Source organism: Danio rerio, chromosome 2, assembly GCF_052040795.2.
Source record: "Danio rerio strain M-AB ecotype USA chromosome 2, GRCz13ab, whole genome shotgun sequence".
Lineage (NCBI taxonomy): Eukaryota > Metazoa > Chordata > Actinopteri > Cypriniformes > Danionidae > Danio > Danio rerio.
In genome coordinates this window covers 17,854,257-17,870,659 of record NC_141022.1, presented here as the reverse complement: position 1 = coordinate 17,870,659, position 16,403 = coordinate 17,854,257, and the positions used below count along the sequence as shown (strand labels likewise).

General features: G+C 36.2%; 2 protein-coding genes across 3 annotated transcripts in view; one reads left to right on the top strand and one right to left on the bottom strand.

Annotated features, from left to right (window-relative positions):
* Nucleotides 1-16,403, top strand: part of LOC147846305 (uncharacterized) — a 350,900-nt gene that overhangs the window by 307,982 nt on the left and 26,515 nt on the right. The window lies entirely within an intron of this gene.
* abca4b (ATP binding cassette subfamily A member 4b) overlaps nt 1-16,403 on the bottom strand; it is an 87,313-nt gene that overhangs the window by 52,179 nt on the left and 18,731 nt on the right. For both annotated transcript variants that reach the window (XM_087240558.1, XM_087240559.1), the window contains exons 7-9: nt 15,988-16,185; nt 10,081-10,170; nt 2,290-2,530 (exon numbers count right to left, since the gene is read on the bottom strand). In XM_087240558.1, coding sequence (XP_087096684.1) covers nt 2,290-2,530; nt 10,081-10,170; nt 15,988-16,185 — 529 coding nt within the window. The remainder of the gene's footprint in view (nt 1-2,289; nt 2,531-10,080; nt 10,171-15,987; nt 16,186-16,403) is intronic.

Here is a 16,403-nt window from a genome sequence, read left to right as displayed (position 1 = left end):
CTCACACTTTGCCATCCGTACCATGCCCAGGCCCGTTTCCCGGATCGTTTGAGAAGTGTGAGTGCGCTGAATCGGGCTCAAGCACGGTTCACTTGGCCGGCCCTGGCCCGGTTGGAAGAGGTGTGCCTGAGCCCGGTTCACTTGGGCAAAGCCCAAAACTGAAAGCAAGACGTGACTTTTAAGGTACGTCCTCATTCCGGCAGCACGAGAGCTTTATGATTGTTTATGAGCGCCAAAAGGGGCGGATCTGTTCGGCGAAATATCTGACTCATAATAAAAACAGACAAGGCTCCAGTTGGTGTTGTCAGTCCTGTCTCTACAGATTTGGTAAGTGTGTACGATCTTTGTTCATTTAGATGGAAAAGTTAGTTCGTATCGTCAGCAATACTCTTTCAGTGTTTAAAGACAGACCTTAGTCAAAATGATTTCTAAGTTACTTAGTTTATGTTAATATCACTACAATGTTATGGACTGAAAGATCTACCGTAAATGCTGCTCTCCAAGTGTAAACATGTGAACACTGCAAGCAAACTATTACTGACAGTCGTGTTTAATTTTCGCCGCATTTTGAGACAGGATAATCAACACACACACGGCTTTCTGACCTACCGAGTGTATCTAAGTTATCAGGAAATGCAGAGGTTTTTTTCTCTTATACGACATGCGGTATCAAACATTCCACCATCATTAAACATGGTCACTGTCTTTCTCCCTTGCGTGTGTGTGTGTTTGTTTTGCCTCTGTGAAAATCAGCACGTGCCCAAATAGAAATTCCCATTTTTATTCAAATCCTTCCCCTTTTCCCCTCCACGACACTCCCACCTAAACAGAGCTAGACACACCCACTTTCCTGACTATTTCCAAACTAGAGGTGTGAAAACACCCTGCTGAAACAGTGGGCTTTCATGGCCCTTTAAAGGGGATTATGCAAAAATCATTTCATAAGGGGTATAAACACAGTTGTGTCATTCTATTTTTAAAATCACACTTCATAAAAACAGTCTGCAGAAACACTTTTATTGATATTCTCTCTTAGTATATTTCATTGGAGAGGAAAAGCCACTTACATTGATCTCAATAACTACATTTACATGGACATCAGTAATCAAATTATTTGCCCTAATCTGACAAAAGTTTCTTTCATGATCCCGTTGACTTTAACTGCAGTTTGGCACTTTCACTTTCATTCAGTAATATTTTATGCATGCGCCCTTGACAAACAAGATTTTGGATGTGAGTACGAACTGCGGGAGGAGTGTTGCTTTAATGGAATTTGATTCAACATGATGTATGGCGAAAACTGCCTCGGTAGGTGCAGAGAATAGTCAAACAGCCATGTGTGTATAAACCATCCTAAATCAGAGTATTGTCTTAATCGTTTAAAATTCTTATTTTTGGGTGGTTTATTTATGTCCATGTAAACCTACTCATTGACGCATAGGCATTTGTAGCTCCGCCCTCTTTTGAAAAGAAGGCTGAGAGCTCTCATCTGAATTTAAAGAGACAGTAACCAAAACAGCACAATTTACATCAAAACCTAAAATGGGTAGTTTCAAAAAGTTATAAAAACGATCTATGAGTTATTTTGAGCTGAAATTTCACACACACTCATCAGAGACTCATTTTACCTCTTTAAAAAAAGGCAATATTAGGCCCCCTTTAAAAAAAGGAAAAGAAAACAAAATGGCCAATGTAGGTAAAAGAATATTCTTTGATATAAAAATAATGGTTTGAAATGTAAGACTTTTTAAGACCATTAAGAACGATGTTTTAGACTTTACAGGGTTAAACATTAAGGATTTTTTTAATGGCCCGGTATTATTATGAGGATTCATATAATTGCCTTTTAGTTTTCTTTACTTGATTAGGGAATTTAATGGGCAATTTGCTGTAAAAATATCTAACAGTTGTTGTGAATCGTATTTCCTTGCAATAAAGCATAATAAATAAATAAATAAATGTAAAAAATAAAGTTTTATTAAGATGTATTGTTGGTGATTGGATGGATGTTGGCCCAATTTAGTAGCTTTACTTGGACAAAGCAAAATTAAGACCTGTTTAAAATTATTTAAGACCCACAAGACCAAATTTCTAGTGAATTTCAGACATTTTAAGACCCAGCGGACACCCTGTTTACAAGAAAACTCTCTTAATTTTGACAGAAAACAAAACAATATTTGTGTAGTCTATAAAAATCTTCTTGATATTTAGATAAAAAGTGTGTGTGCCAAGACAAACTCAAGTGTGGCATGTTTAGCAGTTAGAATATGACAGATTAGATGCACTCACTTGCTGTTTTGTCATAGATGTAGCTGTCGTGTCCCCTGGAATTGTTGATGCCAAGGAAAGCTTTATAGTTGTTGTCCTCGTACCAGTTAAAGGAGAAGACGCGGGTACCCTCACCCTCAGGGTATCCACAAAACAGATCAGACACCTTGGAAATCAGCTGACTGAAGGAAGAGGGACCACCGGGCTGAAAGATGGAGTACAAGACCTGCATCAAGTCCTGGGCGCTGGGCCGATCCGCAAGCTGAGAGAAAAACACCATGTTAGTAATAAGGTCATACATTTAAAAATCAAATTGTCTTTGTTATGTACTGTACATATACTATAAGAGAGGCTACTCTGCAAAATAAAAATAAAAAAATAAATAATGCAAATTTTCGAAAATTAAAAGTGTACCCCCTACTTTACAATATGAAAAGTAAAGTTTTCCCCCAAAGCAAACTGGCAGACTGAAGATTCAAAATTACCCTTTGATGGGAACCTCAGCTACTATCTGTTTTTCACATTTCGCAAGTTAATAATTTTTTGACTATTAAATTATTTAGGATGCCAGTTTTTCCAGTATATATTTTAATGATAGAGACAATTCCAAGTCTTTTGTTATGTCATGCTTTTGTCTTTCGAAGATGCAGGAAAGAAACATTCATTTAAACGTTAAACCATAATTTGAGATTATTAACAAATCTAGCATATTTGAATGTGATTGTACAATCATACAATAGATCAGAAATACTTTCTTAAGTTGATTTTTGATGTTGTTGTTATATTGATAGATTGCATAACCATTACTGTATTTCAAATAGTGCACATCATTTTTTGTGTTGTTTTCTTTGTCAGTCAGATTCATCAGTAATCAGTATACATACATTTGAAAAGTTTTACATATTTCTACTGTACACTGTAAAAAATATCTTTTCATTAACAGTTTCGGTATTTTTTGATTCACAAGTGTTTTCCGTTTATTCATGTTAAAAACTTAACTGCACAGGATACTGTACAAAGATACTTTTAATAACATTTTAGTAGTTTGAAATAATATAATTTATAAGAAATAATATATAGAGAAATAAGTCTGTAAAATATTAGTTTATGACAAGATTGTTGTACTGTAATAAACAATACCAATCCAGACAATACATCACAATTATTAAAAATGTTAATAAAAGTCACTTTTTCTAACTTTTTAGGATTAAAGGTTGTTGGAGGAAAGGTCCCTATTTCATAAAGCAAGTCAAATGCATATATAAATGAGGGAAAATATAAAATAAAAAACATTAATTTACGGATATTTTTAACAGTGTAAATACTGGAAATTTTTGGTTCAAAAATATTATTATTTAAGTTTTTTGTTAATAAAATAGCCTGTAAGTAAATTATATACATGTAAGCTCTATACAGTTTAAACAGATTCACTGATCTGTAAGTCATCAAATTATTCAGAATACACAGCTTTTGTCATTCTCTCAAACTTGCATAATATACTAGATGAACAACAACAAAAAGAGCTGTCATTCTTCCTAAGAATAAACATAAACTTTGTGTACTTAGTCGCTTGTTTATGTCACCTATACTGTATTTGGTTGTCTGAATCTCTCCACGTAGGCCAAGATCTTCAGTCTGCCAAAACTATTTAAAACACACGTGACAACTTAAAGACGAGACTCCCAGAAGAGGATATCCTTAAATAAACTCTTATTCACAGTTAAGGCTGAATCTGGCATAGTGTAAATAAGGTGAGAAGAGGGTTTGCAACAATCCGATTTGAATTCCAAGATACATTGCAAGAAATAAACTCCTAAGGTATAAATGCAAAATTGGATGGTATAAATTCAAAATTTGCTCAAATTTGAATACTGTAAAGTCATAATCGTGAGATGTAGACAGAAATATGAAGTGGGACTGTAAAAATGGCAGTGATTCCAGGGGAAAAAAGTTAAATAAATGCTACAGTTAAAATATGTAACCTGGTTAATAGTAAGTTTACTTAATATTATGTGATTACACAAGTTCTAATGACAATTGTGCAAGAGAGGCGTTGTTTATTGTTGACTCATTTGAGAGCAGATATTAAAGTATAGTATGCAGTCACTAATGGAAAGAGTTAAAAATCCACAAAAGATTCTGTAAAACTGGAAATTGTGCAGGACATGGAGGATTTTTTCTCAAGAACAGAAGCAGCTTAACTGTTCAAATCATATGAGAAGCAGAAAAACACTCTTATATCATCAGGTACCCACATCAAATCAAGGGTATGTACACTGGTAACTTTACAATAAGGTTCATTAGTTAATGCATTTACTAACATGAACAATACATGTACAGCATTTATTAATCATAATTGAACATTTACTAATGCAATATTAACATCCAAGTCCATGCTTAACATTAGTTAATGCACCATGAGTTAACATGAACTAACAATGAACAAATACTGTAGTAAATGTATTGTTCATTGTTTGTTCAGGTTAGTAAATGCATTAACATTAACCTTATTGTAAAGTGTGACCTGCAAACTTTTGCAGGTGGGTAGTTTAATCATTTCAGCAACAGTACACTCAAAACTGACTTGCTGTTTGTTCAAACTATTAAACTAAAAACTAAATATTTTAAAAAATTTAAAAGTTTTTGGGGACCACAAAATTATTTTATGATCAATCCAAGTTAAATTTGCAGTAGGTGATTGAAGTAGGTGACTTAAGAAACGTTTTTGTTGTGCTGGTTGAAAGTCTCTTCACATTCCAATAGTAATTATCAAAGTAAATGATCTAAATGCATTTATATATATTTAATGGACCTTTTACAGCATAGATAATGTAGATTTTTATTTAGTTTAACAACAAAACATCAGTGCTATTCCACCTAGCCGGTGTTACTGAGCTGAAGTTGGTTTTATATTCACATTGCCTCATTTTTGAACAATGACAATCTGTGACGCATCCCCTAAATTGTTTACCATGCTACTCTGATTTTTCGGTCAGAAATAGCATGCAGTTATGGCTAAGTAATAAGTGTAATTCTTGCACCTCGCCGGCCAAACACTAAGCATGCATTAGTGGCTTTAGGACAAAGTGCATGAGAGAGTGAGACATGCATGAAATATTGCACATTATGATAAGTTTTGCTTGCTTCCCAACTAAAAATATGCTAGATTTAAGACAGTTTCTTATGCAGAATTGTAGTTTTGTAAAACATAAAGATTTCTAACTGGCGAATGACATCATCTAGTGTGTCTCTGTTATCTTTAATGTGCGAGTTTGTGATTTCAAGAGGCGTGCCTTTGGACGGCAGGGGAGGAATTGTGTTTTAAAGGTATTTTGGCAGATCACCTACTGCACCTTTAACTTAATTTATTTTTGTTGTGACAACATGAAGGAATTGTGTGGAACCCTGCATTTTTAGTGTACATTTTTGACTTGTGAAATATTTGTAAACATCTAAAATACCTTACTCAGGACAGTATTAAATAAACAATAACATGCAATTCCCTACCTTTTAACAGACTCTCCAATGAATATGCAAACTTTCAAATACAACTGTACACTAAACAATTCAGGGTTCCACACAATTCCTTCTTGTCGTCCAAACACAAAGTTATTAAGTTTATATTATAAATAAGTAGATTGAACAAGCATCAAAAGTAATTTTTTGAATGTACAGATATGGTTACTAAAAATGTGCGTTTCTTCACGCACTTTACTGCTATTTGTCACGCGCAGTCACGCATAGTACTGCAGCTGCAAAGACCTTTTCATAAATAAAAAAAAACATTTTTGTGCTTAACGCAATAGCCACCAGGTGGTGCAAGGAACAACCGCTTTTCCATTGATTCAGTTGTCATGCGTGTTTAGATGCATGTAATTGTTTGTGAAAGACCGGGCAAAAGAGAGCTCAATTCAGCTACGTCGATGCCTCAAGCGACTAGGTTACTTTCTTTCTTTATTTTGGAGATAATGTAAACATATTTGTATTCACATAGCAAAGGAGCAGGTGTTTGTTTTTTTTATCAACAACTCATGGTGTGATGAGAGGAATATACACCCTTTTCTCCTGTTCTGTAATACCTTATGCTTCAGTGTTGGCCATACTGGCTACCAATAGATTTCACAACGGTTATCATTATAGCTGTCTACATCCACCCTCAAGCCAATACAGAGCAGGCATTTAGGTAACTGTATGGGAGCATAAGTGAGTAGGAAACCGCATACCTGGAGGCAGCGTTTATTCTTACAGGGGATTTTAACAAGGCCATTCTCAGGAAAATCGCTCTAAAATACTATTAACACATCAACACAAACACGCGTGGTGATTGGATTTTGAACCATTGCTATTCCCCGTTCTGGGACGCATACAAATCCCTCCCACGCACACTGTTTGGCAAATCAGATCACTCTTCTGTTCTGCTCTTGCCTGCTTACAGGCAGAAACTGAAACGGGAACCACCTACCCTCAGGGCGTTTCAGAGCTGAACGAACCAATCAGATTCCATACTTTAAGATCACACAGACTGAGATATGTTCTAGGCAGCGTGGGATGACAACATTGACGTGTACTCAGACACCGTCACATGCTTCATCAGGACATGCATAGAAGACGTGGTCCCAACAAAAATTGTCCATATCTACCCCAATCAAAAGCCATGGATCAATGGCGAAGTTCGGGGTTGAAGGGTCAATTTAACACCAATGCAAGGAGCATGTGGCAGGGCTTAATTCCATAACAGACTTTAAAAGTAACAAACACGCCACTGTAAACATTGCTGCGTCTCTCCCGGACGAGCTCAACTTATTCTACGCCCGATTTGAAGCCCAGGACAGCGCGCACACACTGCGCGCTCCCGCGGCCGAAACCGAAACCACCAGCACACTCTTTTTTTCTGTAGGAGATCTTTCCATCGCATGAACATCCGGAAAGCTACGTGCCCATATGGCATCCCTGGATTTGAACTTAAAGCATGCGCACACCAGCTAGCGGGGGTTTTCACAGACATCTTTAACCTCTCACTCTCTCGGTCTGTGGTTCCCACATGCTTTAAGACAGCTACTATTGTGCCCATACCGAAATCAGCTAAAGCCACATGCTTGAATGACTGGCGTCCAGTTGCTTTGACACTCATCTTCAGCAAGTGCATTGAGAAGCTGATTAAAAAGCACATCTGCTCTGTACTGCCCGCTCACACTGACCCTCTGCAATTTGCATACAGGAATAACTGCTCCACTGATGATGCGATTGCTTTCACCTTGCACACTGCTCTGTCTCACCTAGAAAACAAAAACACTTATGTGAGAAGGCTGTTTGTGGACTACAGCTCAGCATTCAACACCAAAGTGCCTGCCAAGCCGGTGGTGAAGCTCCAGGATCTGGATCTACACAGCTCGCTATGCAACTGGCTCCTGGACTTCCTGTCAAGCAGATGCCAGGTGGTCAGAACGAACAACATTACATTATCCACACTCATCCTCAACACTGGTGTTCCACAGGGCTTTGTTCTCAGCCCTCTCCTGTGCTCCCTGTACACACATGACTGTACAGCCAAACACAGCTCCAACGTCATGGTTAAATTTGCTGATGACACAATGGTGGTGGGCCTAATCACTGATAATGATGAGATGGCCTACAGAGGAAGTGCACACTCTGATGCAGTTGTGTGAGGAAAACCAACTCTCACTCAACATCAGCAAAACCAAGGAGCTGGTGGTGGATTTCAGGAAAGAGAAGAGAGAACACACCCCCATCACCATCAACGGGACACCAGTGGAGAGAGTCAGCACTTTCAAGTTTTGTGGAGTACACATCGCTGAGGATTTGACATGAACTGCTCACACAGACACAGTGCTAAGGAAGGCACAAAACTGCCTTTTCTTCCTCAGGCGTCTCAGGAGATTTGGAATGAGCCCTCACATCCTCCGCTCGTTCTACACCTGCACTGTGAAGAGGATTCTGTCTGGCTGTATCACCGCCTGGTATGGAAATAGCACCAGCAGCAATCGCAAAGGCCTACATAGAATTCTGCGAACTGTTGGACGCATAGTTGGAGATGAGCTTTCCTCCCTCCAGGACATTTACACCAGGCGGTGCATGAGGAAAGCCAAGAGAATTATCAGCGACTCCAGCTAACCAAGACATAGACTTTTCTCTACGCTAGCCTCAGGCAGACGGTTCTGCAGCATCCGGTCACGCACTAGCTGGCTGATGGAAAGTTTCTTTCCTCAGACTATCAGGCTGATGAACACTTAACACACCTCACACAGACTATTCCATACACTCACTGCGCACAATTGTAGCATGTACTGCACTTTAACTAATCCATACTTGAAACAATACGCTGTCAATTTTACATTGTCCTGTTTTTTTTTTTGGTTTTTTTTGCTTTTTTTAGGAATATGCTGTTGTATTTTGCACTGTCGTTATATTTGCACTGTCTGTTTTTTGCACTTTGTATTTTGCACTTTTATTTTGTTTGCACCGTCTATATTTTGCACTGTCAATGTATTTGCACTGTATTTTGTATTTGCATCTGTATTTTTGTACTGTCTGGAGCCAGCACCTAGGCTTTTCACTCATCATAGCAGCTGATGATGTGACAATAAAAGTGATTTTTTTTATCTGATTTGATTTGAATACATTAGAAAGACATAAAACTTTACAAATTACGTGTCCACTTTTGAGAGCTCAACACAATTTCATAGATCTAGATAAAACAGCCCAAGCTTTATTGAAATCATTTAAAGATATATAATTATCAGATACAATAAAAACATTAAATAAACCAATATAAAACAAACAAAAGCTATGACGATTTAGGAATATACAGTATAATTAAATTAAACAAACTGTTTTAGGCCATTTAGAACTTTAGTTTTACAAAGTCCTATCTAAAAACAATTTGAGATATTTTCAAAAAACAATAAACAACAAAATGTATCATAATTGTATTTTTTTAAAATAAATATTATTTATAAAGTATTTGTGTACGATAATATTAATCAAACAGAGCTTTTCTTTTTTTCTTTTTTCTTTTTATTTTTTTACAAACGGATTGGGAAAACTGCAGGTAAAAATGTGTATCCCACTGTGGAAAGTTTTCTAACATTTGATGTTATTTTTTATAATGTAAAGGGAAATGTGTCTGGCAGAATTCCTGCAAGAAACAAATATCCTCACAGCTGCTACACTCATTTTTTTGTCTCCAGCAAACACTACTCTATATCAAAACACAAGTATCTTATTGAACGTGTGATTCGGCACTTGCTCTGTACCTCATGAACTTTAATGTACACTAAGATAAGTCACAATAAGTCAAACCAGGTCAAGAGAAGTTTAGATTTCCATAGAGGCTTTAAGTATGAGGAATGAGTCACTGCTCAACCATTCATATGCATTCATACATGCAGACCCACGCAGCGCAGATGGATTTAGTGATGGTGATAGCATTAGTTGGCCAGGCTTTCTTTCACCCAAGCAAAAGGGAAAGAAACGCACTCCACCTACAGGATGTGACCTCAGTGGAATGTCCTTTCGACATAATAGTGAAACAGGAGTGATGAAATGCACACATGTACACACATGAACTGATCACACACATACAGTACACGCCTGCCGCCCTTTTAAAAAACACAGATTTCTGTGATTTAATTCATACAGTTGAGAGGAAAAACTGATCAGACACATACACACACTTTCCGAGCATCTCTCTTGGAAGTTTCTAAACAGCTGAAGGGAAGTGAAGGCTTCCTGGATGCTAAAATAAGGGTCTTGAGATGGGGAGAGGAACTGAGTTTTCTCAAGCAGTAATACCTCCTGAAGCTTGTTGGACACTGCTGACAACACTCGACCCCAGAACTGCAGGTCTATCCCAGTGGAGTGGCTGTCCAAGACCATGGGCATCTAAACACACAGAGGAAAACAGAGATGTTTGGAGGTAAACACAGTGCATATTGAGGTGACCCACTTAATGACTAATTAGGATTAAGCTATGTAGATAAATAAGGGATTTAACATATTCTTAGGATAGAATCATATATAGCATCTTCATTGACAATGATTTCTTTTATTGTGATTATAAAAAAGTCTTGTAATAACTGCATTATTAATGCAATTAGTATTTTAGTACAGTACACATTTATGCTTTTTTTACTATTTGTATGTAACTGTTTGATGTTAAGCTACATAAAATTTAATATTTGGGGTCCCAAAAATGATAACTTTGTGTTAAGAAAACAACATATTTTTTTTGCCCCTGTGTCACTGACTGAAAAATAATACATCCGTTGGTGCCAACAGCCTAGTGGTTAGTTCGTCAACACATAGCACTGATGTGCTTGTGGCAACCTGAGTTCAATTCCTGGGTCAAGGTGCTTTGCCGATCCTCTCTTCCCCATACTTTCCTGTTCATACATCTCCATTGTCCTATAAAGGTGAAAACCCCTAAACAATAATTATTATAAACATCTAAAACTTGAATAAACGTTCTGCAAAATGCTTTTTTTATTTAGATTTTTTTGTCTCATTTCTAGTCCACATATCCACAAATTCTTAATTCTAGAAGCTTTTTCTAAAAGAGTAAACAATATTGCCTTGTTTTGAGAAATAACCTCAAAAGAATCTCCCAATGGGGTAAGCAAAATAAATTTATTTTAAAATTATCAAACAGCAACTAAAAACAAATGCTTTCCCTATTGGCAGATTATTTAGCCTGTTTTAAGGCAGGGATGCCCAGACTCGGTCCAGGAGGGCCGATATTCTGCAAAGTTTAGCTCCAACCTCAATCAGACACACCTGGCCAAGCTAATGAAGCTCTTGCTAGGCTTCAAAGAAACATCGAGGCAGGTGTGTTGAGGTGATTTGGAGCTAAAATCTGCAGAACCCGGCCTTCCAGGCCCTGTTTTAAGGAAACAAAAATCCGTTACACTTTACAATAATGTTCATTAGTTAATGTAATGAATACATTTACTAACATGACATTGTTAACTAACATTGTTCATGTTAGTTAAAGTTAGTTAATGAAAATACAGTTGTTCATTGTTAGTTCATGTTAACTCATGGTGCATTAACTAATGTTAACAAGCATGGACTTGGATGTTAATAATGCATTAGTAAATGTTAAATTATGATTAATAAATGTTGTTCATGTGTTGTTCATGATTAGTTCATGTTAGTACACTGCAAAAAATGCTTTTCTTGCATAGATTTTTTGTCTTGTTTCTAGTCTAAATTTCTAAAATTTCTTATATCAAGAGGCATTTTCTAGACAAGCAAAACATATTGTCTCGTTTTGAGAAATAATATGCCAATAATAAGTGAGTTTACCCTTAAAACAAGCAAAATAATCTGCCAATGGGGTAAGCAAAATAATCCTGCTTTTTCTTTTGACGTAAGATTATTTTGCTTACCCCATTGGCAGATTATTTTGCTTGTTTTAAGGAAAAACTTACTTATTATTGGCATATTATTTCTCAAAACAAGAAAATATGTTTTGCTTGTCTAGAATATTCTTCTTGATTTAGGAATTTTCAGATATTTGGACTAGAAACAAGACAAAAAAATCTAAGTAAGAAAAGCATTTTTTGCAGTGTAAATGCATTAACTAATGAACATTTTTGTAAAGTGTTACCCAAAAGGCATAGGGCGTACTCAAACTATGTTATCCAAACAGCGCCCAGATCGTTTGAGAAGTGTGAGTGCTCTGAATCGGGCTTAGCCACAGTTCTCTTGGCCGGCCCTGGCCTGCTTGTAAGAGGTGTGCCAGAGCAAGGTTCACGTGGGCTCACTTAAATGCTTATAGTGTGAGTGCAAGGTGCACCTGAGCCCGAAACTGAAGATGAGAGGTGACTTTTAAGGGACTGTTTCATATGGATTTATTAATCATTCTTATTATTCAATGAACACAAACTGTCTTAGATTATTAAAGACGCAACCCCCTCACTGCACCACAGCAGCACTTTTAGCAAACCTCCTAATTCCTGCAGCACGAGGACTTTATGATTGTTTATGAGCATCAATAGTGGGCTCATCTGTTTGGCAAAATAATTGTCTGCGCATCACTGCATATCAAACGACTAAAACAATTTAACTGAAGAAATCTCAACTGTGCTGAGCGAGAGCGCTTACTGAACAGTGCAGCATCAATGATGTAAACGTGCTCAGGCCCGTATGTAAGGGAGGGAGGGAGGACAAGTGTGGTTTGGCCCGGTTCAAGGCAACTGTACATAGTGTGAGTACACCCTTAATTTGACATTTTTTTTTTTCTGAAAACAAAACAATGATTTTTGCTTTTCTAGAAAATGCTTCTAGATTTAAGGATATTTTGATATTTGGACTAGAAATACGACCAAAACCAAGAAAAGCATATTTGCAGCGTAAGTACAGTATAAAAGAAAATCAACATATTAAGGTGACCCATTCTTTGTCACATCCAGTAAAACAAATCATAGATTGATGATTTTTAACCAAATAATGATTTATTTTTGAATTAACGTGTACACAGTCTTAAACATTTTTTTATTAATTATAAGTTTATTTAGATCATCATTTGCTATACCCTAAGGCACTGCTAGTCTTGGGTCCCAACACTTAAAATGCAAAATTTGTATTATTATTTTATTATTTACAATTGAATGTTAAAATAAATACATTTAAATTATTATTTTAATACATACACAAAAAACAATTTAATACATTCATTTATCTCAACTCTTGACCATATATACATTACTTTACATTTCATGAACACACACGTTTATTTACATGATAACAGCATTCTGTGTTTTTTGGTTTTAAATATTATACCATTCAATCGTATACAGTTGAAGTCAGAATTATTAGCCCCCATTTGAATTTTTTTTTCTTTTTTAAATATTTCTCAAATGATGTTTAACAGAGCAAGGAAATTTTCACAGTGTGTCTGATAATATTCTTTCTTCTGGAGAAAGTGTTATTTGTTTTATTTCAGCTAGAATAAAAGCAGTTTTAAATTTTTTTAAACACTATTTTAGGAACAACATTTTTATCCCCTTTAAGCTATATATTTTTTCGATAGTCTACAGAACAAACCATCGTTATACAATAACTTGCCTAATTACCCTAACCTGCCGAGTTCACCTAATAAACCTTACTTAAGCCTTTGAATGTCACTTTAAGCTGTATAGAAGTGTCTTGAAAAATATCTAGTCGAAAAATTATTTACTGTCATCATGGCAAAGATAAAATAAATCAGTTATTAAAAATTAGTTATTAAAACTATTATGTTTAGAATTGTGTTGAAAAAATCTTCTCTCTGTTAAACTGAAATTAGATGGAAAAGGGGGGGCTAATAATTCATAATATTCAGACTTCAACTGTATAATGCATGCACATATAACAGTATACAGGCATGTAATATTATTTCAAATCAAAATAATAAATGCTCAATGCCCAGCTAAACACTGCACTTTCTGTCTTGTGGACATTAGATGTGGTGGTCTGTTGCACTGCAATACACTTTTTGCTTCCATTCATATGCATGCAAATGACCGAGTCCGAAAATACAAGCTAGTGCCATTGACTTAAAAGGATAGTTCACCCAAAAAAATAATAATTTACTCACAGTTTACTTACCCTTCAGTGGTTCCAGACCTATTTGTGATTTTTTTTTTGTGTTGAACACATAATAAAATATTTTGAAGAAAGCTGAAAACCTGTTTGACTTCCATAATAGGAAAACCAAATACTATGGAAGTCATTGCAACAGGTTTTCAGTATTTTTCTAAATATATTATTTGCGGCTGGAAGAAAGAAACTCATAAAGATGGGAAACAAGTAAAGGGTGAGTAAATAATACCACCTTTCACACAGTAATACCAAGAACTAAACAACTCCGGTAAATTCAAAAAAGCGCTGTTCACTTAGGCAAGGACGTTCCGAAGTTTTTCAAAAAAAAAAAAAAACAATCACACATCCATTCCAAACTACTGATAAATTATGGCATTATTAACCAGAAATTAGCTCTAAATGAGTTGCTTTGTTTTAAAGACATGCAACGGCAGAAGCACAAACTGCAGCATTCACACATTTGACTACATTACAAATTCGAATGGATAAGTGAATGGATGAGTATTGTAAACAACTTCGATCCAAACATATTGAGGAACACTTCTACATGTCGAGATGTACATAATATGTGTGTGTGTGTGTACTGGCGCTTACTGGAGCATTGCTCGACGTGCACGTGTCAAGCAACTGAAGCAGAGCTCGAAGGTAAACAAACAGCGGTTTATCATAAGCATTTCATCAATATTTTTTTACACTGTTGACATTAAAAAGGAACATAGAAACGTTATCTGACTAACATCTAACAGCTAAATGTGTCTCGAAAAATATTCAAAGGCTTTTATTTTTATAAACAGAACATATGTGAATGTGTCTGAGAGTTCTTATTGGCTGTAATACACATCTTACGTCAGCGTGTGCTAACTATGAACAAATTTAAAATTTCTGGCAAATTTCCTTCTGCGTTCACACAGCGCAGCTTTCTGGCCAATTACCGGTAATGTTGCACCTTCTCTTTCTGGAATACCTGAATACCTGAATTTTACCGAGTTTACCAATATTTTCAAAAAGGGTTCGTTCACACATGATCCCTTTCAAGAAAATTGTCGGTAATTTTCCGAAAAGGTATGTATGTGTGAAAGGGGCTAATGACAGAATTTTCATTTTTTGGGTGAACTACCATTTCATTAGCTGCAAGTTGACAAGTGTAAAGAGAATAAAATTGTGCTAAAAACGCCTAACCTAAGCAATAAGAAACAACTGAAAAAAGCACAAATATACATAATAAATAAACTTTTTTTTAAAGAAACTACAACTGATATAGCATGACTTTAATGTCTGGAAGACATGTAGACCTTTCAAAATGCCATGATATTCCACAAATTCCATGAAAATAAACACATTCTCAAAACCTTAACATCATCACAAGATACAGAAAAGCTTCCTGAAGATCAGTGTGTGCCACCACAGCAGTCCTCATCAGTGGAGGGAGTGTCTTCCTTAATCTCATTAGTAAATGAGGCCAAGTGGTGTGTCATCATGCTAACACTACCATCTGCTTCAACCTAGCCCTGGCTGAACTTTACAGGTACATTGAGAGAGAGAGAGAGAGAGAGAGAGAGAGAGAGAGAGAGAGAGAGACAGACTAAGAAAGAGAAAGCTGATAAGTAGTCGTTTCAGCAGTGGTATTCATAGGCCTCCTAAAATCTAACAACAGGTAAGTAGGTCTGGCTCATGATCCACATTCTCAGTTTAGTGCGACACCTGCCAACACTTGAAGTGTTTAGAGCAGCTTTCCTATAATTCCAGAGCGTGTGACACATCATGTGACATCCACACAGCTTCTGTGTACTGCAATCTATATTTAACATTGACTTGTAAACTTCTGTTGATTTTCAGCTAAATATTTTCAAACTGTTTAAAATGTTGAAATTTCTCTAAAACTAAACATGCTAAATCAGGCAAACAGAGTCAGTATAAAGTCAGAAGCTCTTTGCGGAGACCAGATAAGAAATCTTTGGGATCTGGTTATTGTTTAGAGTTACTTGTTTGGTGTGCACCAAAGATGGCACCATTCGCTCTTATTTAAAGAAAAAACCTTCCACGTGTAAACACAGTGTAAACATTAGTGTAAAATTACAGTAAAAGTGCATGTACAGTAAAAGAGTGATGACTCACCAGTCGGAAGAGCTTGAAGAAGTCTATGTTGGCGTAGAGCACATCTTCAATCCTCTGCAGCCTGTGTTGTGAAAGCGCACACATGGCATTTTGGACTCCATACATCCCTCCACGACTGGGGAAAATAAGAAACTGCTCCAGAAGAGCCTGACTGCAGGCAATCTCCTTCAGTGTCAGGTCTGGGACTCCATACGCAAACTGGAAACAGAGATTTTTAGACACATTTCAGCATGTATTGCAGAAATCAAAGCTTTATTGTTAATTTACAATATTGCTTAGGGGTTTTACCTTTTTTCAACATAATAATATTAATAACTAATTCCTAATGACTCATTGATTTCATGATGACAATACAAAACATGTTGCTAGTTATTTAGCAAATTTCGTTTCGTCTTATATTGCAATGTAAAGGCTTA